The 7,900-nt window shown below is 36.2% G+C and overlaps 1 protein-coding gene across 1 annotated transcript; it reads right to left on the minus strand.

Annotated features, from left to right (window-relative positions):
• Nucleotides 1-318: 318 nt before the first annotated feature.
• Nucleotides 319-5,451, minus strand: LOC135952643 (uncharacterized). Its single transcript, XM_065502659.1, has one exon. It carries the CDS (start codon nucleotides 5,449-5,451, stop codon nucleotides 319-321), a length of 5,133 nt encoding a protein of 1,710 aa, XP_065358731.1.
• Nucleotides 5,452-7,900: the final 2,449 nt, after the last annotated feature.

Consider the following 7,900-nt stretch of genomic DNA (forward strand, 5'->3'; position numbering starts at 1 on the left):
TATGCAAAAACAAAATACTAAATATATTGCATTTTTAAGAACAACAACAACATACTTGTTACAAGAATTGAAGTGAGAAACATATAATAAAAACTAACGGGTCATTACCAAAATAAGTTACAGTGATTAGTATGAACAAAAATGCTAACAAATTACAGTGACAACAGTGAGCCAAAAATATGAACAAATTTAATACAATAAAAAATGGAAAATAAAACAAATGAATCAAATGAATAATAACTATAAATAATAACAATAAAGATTATTAGTAAATATGATACGGTGACCTAACATTCCGGCCCCATTGAAAGGACACTTTCAAGAAAATAGTAAAGCCAGTCTGTGGATAGGGCGACGTATAATTCCCTTTGTTGTTTTGATGTCGACAACTCGAACTCGATCATCTCTACCACGAACAATATTGATGATTTTACCCATGAGCCAACGCTGCGGTGGTAAATTATCTTCTTTAATGATTACTAGGGAGCCAGTACAAATATTTGAGTTGGTGCTAGTCCATTTATTGCGGGTCTGGAGCTCGTTTATGTAGTCGTGGGACCACTTCTTCCAAAAATGTTGTTTTATGGCGCTTATTCGGGCCCAATACTCAAGTTTATTGATTTCAATTGGAGGGACATCACGTTCTGGCAAACTGCGTAAGGGAGCGCCTATCAGGAAATGGCCTGGTGTAAGGGCTTCAAAGTCACTGGGATCGGATGATAGGGGCGAAATAGGCCTCGAATTTAGAATTGCTTCTATATCAATCATTGCAGTTGCAAGTTCCTCATATGTGAGCCTTGTGTTATCGAGGGTCCTGGTTAGGTGTCCCTTGGCCGATTTGACGGCCGCCTCCCACAATCCGCCAAAATGTGGTGCCCTAGGGGGAATAAAGCGAAAATTAATAAATTGATTTGAGCAATAATTTATTATAAAATTGGAATTTTTAGGATCAAAAAGGAACGATTTTAGTTGAGCCAACTTAGAGTTTGCACCAACAAAATTGGTGGCATTGTCACAGAATATATCTGTGGGTAGACCTCTTCGTCCAATCATCCTTTTAAGAGCAGCAATAAAGGCATCTGTTGATAAGTCTGATACAACTTCTAGATGGACTGCTTTAGTTGCGAGACAAACAAAAACAGCAATATATGTCTTGTATGGTACCTTCCCTCTAATTCTTAGGTAAGTGTTTACTGGACCACAAAAATCAACAGCACATCTGGCGAAGGGCCTTGAAGGGTTAAGTCGTTCTACGGGCAAATTGCCCATCATTTGTTGAAGCAACCTTGGGCGATAACGAATGCATTGTGGGCACGAATTAACGATACGACGACATAGGTTTCTTGAATTGATGATCCAAAATCTCTGGCGGATTAACGACATTAAAGCCTTGGGTCCTGCGTGGTAGTTGCTGATGTGTAGATGACGCACGTAACAGTCGACGAAATGATTTTTGCTGGGCAAGATTATAGGGTGCTTTTGACCTTCAGAAATTGCTGCGAATTCCAAGCGACCACCGACTTTGAGCAAGTTGAATCCATTTGATGAATCGATGAAGGGATTGAGACACTTTAGTGCACCTTGAGGATCTTTTTTCTTCAGAGCTCGTTGTATATCATCTTGAAAATGATGTTGCTGTAGATTAAAAACTATTCTGAGCAAGGCGTTTTCTAATTCTTGGGGCTGTAAAGAATCAGAATGGAAAATATTAGTTTTTGTTTTTTGAGAAAAACGGAGCATCCACGCAACAATACGAATAATTTTTAAATATGAGCTATAATTTTCAACCGAATCCAGAATGTAATTAGATGTTGCTTCCAGGGAGAGTACAGTTTTGCGTTTTTCTCGGTCGATATCTTGTTGATTTTCTATGGATAGTTGATCTATTTTATTAGGAGGCCATTTACTAGCACCGAGAGTGAGAAATGCTGGTCCATTGAACCAGATAGATGAAGCGAGTTCTTCTACAGTTGAACCACGAGACACGATATCAGCAGGATTAAAATGCGTTGGAACATGTCGCCAAATACAGCCAGTAGTTAGATCCTGAATTTCCGATACTCTGTTGCCAACAAAAACGGATAACGTAGAAGAATGTTGCTTTAACCAGTGAAGAACTATTTGAGAATCTGTCCATAGAAATACTTCAAGATTTGGTATTGCGAAAAGATTTTTGACTTTAGAGTATAATTTAGCCAAAAGTTGTGCGCCACATAGTTCAAGTTTTGGCAATGATTTTCTTTTCGTCGGGGCAACTCTAGATTTGGCAGTAAAAAGACGAACAGAGACATTTCCTGAATTAGTTTTAACACGAAAGTAGAAACAGCATCCATAAGCGCGAATTGATGAGTCACAAAAGCCATGAAGTTGAACTGATTGAGATTCAGCAGCGAGACAAAAACGAGGGATTTCAAGGGAATTTAACGTTTTGAGATCAGAAACAAAATATTCCCAAGCCAAATGTAGTTCTTGAGGGATAGATTCATCCCAGCCAATTTTGAGAATCCACAATTCTTGCATGATGATTTTGGATTTTATAATAAGCGGAGCTAAGAGTCCTAAGGGATCGAAAAGTGATGACGAGAGCGACAAAATTGTTCTTTTGGTGATTTTTCCATCAATTTGAACTTTAGGTGTAAACGAAAATAGAAATACATCTTTTTGTTGATCCCAAGTAATACCAAGAGCATTGGTCACAGCTAATTCATCAATATTTAGATCTTTTATAGTTTTGTCGTCTTGAAAACTTCTATGATTTGAGTGCCATTTGTCCAATTGAAACGAACCACGAATTAGAATTTCATTCACCTCTGTCTTAATTTTAGTCAATTCTTCTATTGAATCTGCACCACCGATAAAATCATCAACATAAAATGATGACTTTATAGTTTTTGCACCAAGTTCGAATTGGTCCATGTACTGGTCTGCGAGATAGTGAAGACTTTTAATGGCTAGGTAGGGAGCAGCAGACATTCCATAGGTAACTGTATTCAACTGATAAGTGCGAATTTCTTCTTCTTCAGAATTTCTCCACAAAATGTACTGGAATTTTCTATGGGAAGAGTCAATAAGCACTTGCCGATACATTTTTACTATATCAGCTGTAATAACGAAACGATGAAGACGAAAACGAAGTAAAATTTTGTACAGCTCATCTTGAATCGTTGGACCAACCATAAGAATGTCATTGAGAGACCTTTGAGATGATGACGGACAGGACGCATCGAAGACCACCCTTAATTTTGTTGAAGTACTATTAGGTTTGAAAACACAATGGTGAGGGATGAAATAATGAGGCACATCTAAGCGGGGACTACGAACAAGACTCATATGTCCACAATCTTCATACTCCTTCATAAAATTCACATATTGTGATTTGAGATTGCTGTCACGAGCAAATCGTCTCTCTTGAGATGCAAATCTTTTAAGAGCCATATTTCGCGAGAGTCCTAAAGTGTCAGCGGATTCTTTGAATGGTAATTTAACAACAATTCTACCGGAAGATTCACGATGGACAGTATTATTGAAAAACGATTCACAATCAGCTTGTTCTGGAGTCAAAGTATTTGAGCCAGATTGAATTTCTTCGATTTCCCACAATCGTTGTAATTTTAAATCAACTTCCTCTTCCATCGATAGCATACAAGAAGAACCAGTATCGTTCGATTGGTTTGATAAATAACGACCAGCTACAATCCATCCAAATAGAGTTTTATGTAATTTTGGCAAATTCGGACCAAGTTTAATTTGACCAACTGACAAAATATCAAAGAAAGTTTCTGTACCAATAAGCAAGTCAATTCGTTTTGATTTGAAAAAGTTTTCATCTGCAAGCTGAGTATTTGGGGGCAAATTCCAGGTTGAGACGTCTAATTCAGCATCAGGTTGATAAGAAATATGAGGTGTGACACAAAATGAAAGGGACACTTCAAAATCAGTAACTCGAGATTTCACATTTGTTGACGACCTATATTTCGTTTTACTATGAGTATTACCAATGCTAGCGACTTCTGTAGTTTGTTTTCTACGAGGCAAGTGCAATTTTTGAGAAAATTCATCCGTAATGAAATTCAATTGAGAGCAAGAATCCAACAAAGCACGTCCGAATTGATAGTGACCTGTAGCGTCACGAACTAGAACCATGGCAGTAGCAAGAAGCACCTGTTCCGGTGAGGATTTTTCCATATGAGTATGGACCGAGGCATGAGAGTCATTCAAGGCAGCACGAGAAGTAGATGGTTCAGCAGTCGGGGACGAGGGCCTAGAAGCTGACTGAGACCGATGAAGCAAACTGTGATGCAAGCGAGAACAAGATTTGCACTTGAATGTAGAGGAACAGCTGTTAACTTGATGCCCTTTTGACAAACAATTAAGACAAAGCCCTAGTCGTTTGACATTTTCAAAACGTTGACCGACATCCATATCTTTGAAGCGAGGGCAACGAGTAATTGTGTGGTCAGTTTTTGTGCAAAGAACACAAACACGTTTCGAAACCGAAAAAGAATAGCCAGTTTTTGAGCTTTTATATTTGGACTTACCAGATTGATGATTGTCAGGCTTACGGTGGGCCACATTTGTATGGCTGGTGTCAACCGATTCCAAAAATTGGCAATGCCTTTCAAGAACCTTGGAGCAATCATCCCATGATGGCAGTTCAGTGAAATCCAAAGAGTCTTTCCATTTTCTTTTTGTCTCATCATCAACCTTTTCCAAAACTATGTAGATCAGCATCGAATTAGCAATGTCACTATCTGAGCCTAGAGACAAAAGAGAGCTATAAAGAGCAGAAACATTATCAACGAGACTTCGTAATTGTGCGCAATTGTATTTGGACATGGCTGGAAGTTCAAATAGAGTGGTAATATTTTCCATAAAAATCAGTGAGCTATTGTCGTAACGCGTTTTCAGCCTTTCCAGAGCCTTTGGGTAATTTTCATTAGTGATCTGGAAAGCCTTGACCGTTTCCAATGCTTGGCCTTGGAGGCAGTTCAGCAAATGGTTAAATTTTTCGATATTCGATAGACCAAACTCACGATCGATAACTTGGTTGAACGACGTTATAAAATTTTTGTACTCACTGTACTTACCACTAAATGTGGGCAATTTGAGCTGAGGCAATTTATTGTTGTTAACAGGAAAACAAATTGTAGAGTCGGACATGGTTGTATTGTGGACATCCTCACCAAGTTGCGCTTGAATATTCATCTTCGCTGCGATGTACAAGTCTTCAATTTCGGGCCTACCATTGTCATCAGGATCATATTTCTCAATTTGGGTTTGATACGTCAGTATCTGCTTGAAATATGACTCCAAAATCCCCAAACGGCACTTCAACTCGGCTGACGAAAGTGTCTTACCTTCACCCCTTCCATTGGCTTCAACTTGGTTTTTGATGCGGGTTATACTTTTCTTAGTATTAGCCCGTTGCTGCTTAACTTCTTCCAAAGTCATCTCGAAAGTTTCAAAAAGTTGGGTTAGGTGAGCCAAAAAATTTCCAAAAAGAATTCACAAAATGGAGACACAATTTGTGATTAGCACTGTAATCGACGCCAATAATTTACGCCAAAAAATGATTATATACAAGCCTTATATATTTATTTTATATATGTACCGCAATATTGCGAGCGACAAAAATTTTGATGTACAGAAAATATTACACTATATACTGGAACCAAATAAATCACGCACTGTTATGTATTTTTGTATATAACGATAAGCGGCAAAAATTAAAGTCACTGTTTTTTATTTATTTTTCCACAAAAAAAAAATATTTTTAATTTATATGTTTGTTCAATTTATGCCACAACAATTTGTTCCAAAATGTTTTTAAATACACTGTCTCTTTATTTTTCACAAAAGCTTTTATTTTAATAAAATTGTTTTTTTTATTTTTAGTTTGTACCACAAAGTTTCTTTTTTAACAAAATTGTTTTTCTTTTTTGTTTGTTTAACAACGAACAATCCACTCACGCACGACCTGTACACTTGTAGATTTAAGATGTACTTCAACGAACAAATGGAATGTACCACGGACCGGCAGGACGACAAATTTAGCAAAAGTTTGGATAAATATCTTGCCCCACGTTGGGCGCCAAAATGTACGATGAAGAGCTTTTTCTTCACCGGCAACGATATAGAGCAATTCTGTATATTTCGAATTGTAGTCTATATGTTGCTGAAAAGGTTTGTTGGGCAGTGATATAAACCGAAACTAAAAGAAATTGCGACCGTGGTACCGACAAAATAAAAGAGGAGATGATTCTTGCTTGAATTCAACTATGACAATGTTTTCTTTATTTAAAATTAAAGTTCTTAAGCCTAAGGGTAGGGTCACACATGACAAATATTTGACGAAAAAGACGTAACCACTAAATAAAATACATTTGAATTCTTTTATTTATTTCAAAAACTTATTTTACTTAGGATGATTCAAAACAAAAAATTGAGTTTAATTTTATTTGATGCTGTTTGATCTTACAAAACACTTGTAAGAGTAAACACGTCAAACAAATTTGTGCTAAAAAAGTGGTTACGCTTTTTTGAGCAAATATTTGCCGTGTGTGACCCTACCTTAACAATTGATCATGTAAATAAGGGCTACACTGTTGTTGTTGTATGTATTATTATTTGTCTCTCACTTCCAATGTACCAATTCAACTTATTACTAATAAGTATGTACCTATATGTATATGAATGTATGCAAAAACAAAATACTAAATATATTGCATTTTTAAGAACAACAACAACATACTTGTTACAAGAATTGAAGTGAGAAACATATAATAAAAACTAACGGGTCATTACCAAAATAAGTTACAGTGATTAGTATGAACAAAAATGCTAACAAATTACAGTGACAACAGTGAGCCAAAAATATGAACAAATTTAATACAATAAAAAATGGAAAATAAAACAAATGAATCAAATGAATAATAACTATAAATAATAACAATAAAGATTATTAGTAAATATGATACGGTGACCTAACAAACATTTTTAACCAATTTCTGTTTTCTATGTCTCATTAGAACGACAATTACGTAAAAATATCTATTCTATTAAATTAAATTGAAAAAGTAATTTTTTTAATGGCAAAATTTTTACAAAAACTGAAAAACTTAAATTTTTTCCCCTTGTAAATGCATCTCAAAACTTTTTTAGGACAATTTTTTACCAATGTTCACCAAAATGGAGTTTGAGACTGGCCAAAATTCAACTTTTGTTTGTTAAGGGCCCTCCTAGAGTTTATATGCTGATCAAAATAAATGTTGATGGCAATTTCGAATTGAATTTTCTCAAATCTGCTGCTCTTGTTTGGCTGTAAAAGACACCACTACTAACTTAACACTTTGTATTAGGGGTAATTATACCCTACACCACCATAGTGGGGAGGGTATTAGGCGTTTGTGCAGATGTTTGTAACGCCCAAAAATATTAGTCTAACACCCACCTTAAAGTACACCGATCGACTTAGAATCACTTTCTGAGTCGATTAAACGATGTCCGTCCGTCCATCCGTCTGGTCGGCTGGCTGGCTGTCCATGTAAATCTTGTGCGCAATTTTGAAGATATTTCGATCAAGTTTGGTACATATTATTTTTTCGGCCCAAGGACCTAGCCCATTGAAACTGGCTGAAATCAGTCCATTATTTCACCTAGCCCCCATACAAATGTCCTTCCGAAATTGGACTTTATTGGTCATAAATGTTTAGTTTATAAATGTATCTCCACAAATTGCACTCCAAATAAGTTTTATATATACAAAACTCATGTCACCAAATTTTGTTACGATCGGTCCATAATTACTCATAGCTCCCATATAGACCCGCTTCCGAAAATCACTTTAACTTGCATAAATCGCTTAAAAATGTCGGTATACTCATAAAATTCAACATAGTAA

The sequence above is a fragment of the Calliphora vicina genome, chromosome 1 (assembly GCF_958450345.1).
Source record: "Calliphora vicina chromosome 1, idCalVici1.1, whole genome shotgun sequence".
Lineage (NCBI taxonomy): Eukaryota > Metazoa > Arthropoda > Insecta > Diptera > Calliphoridae > Calliphora > Calliphora vicina.

Bases quoted from the DNA above. Each gene is read 5' to 3' on its own strand.
- LOC135952643 (XM_065502659.1), bottom strand. From the start codon at position 5,451: ATGACTTTGGAAGAAGTTAAGCAGCAACGGGCTAATACTAAGAAAAGT.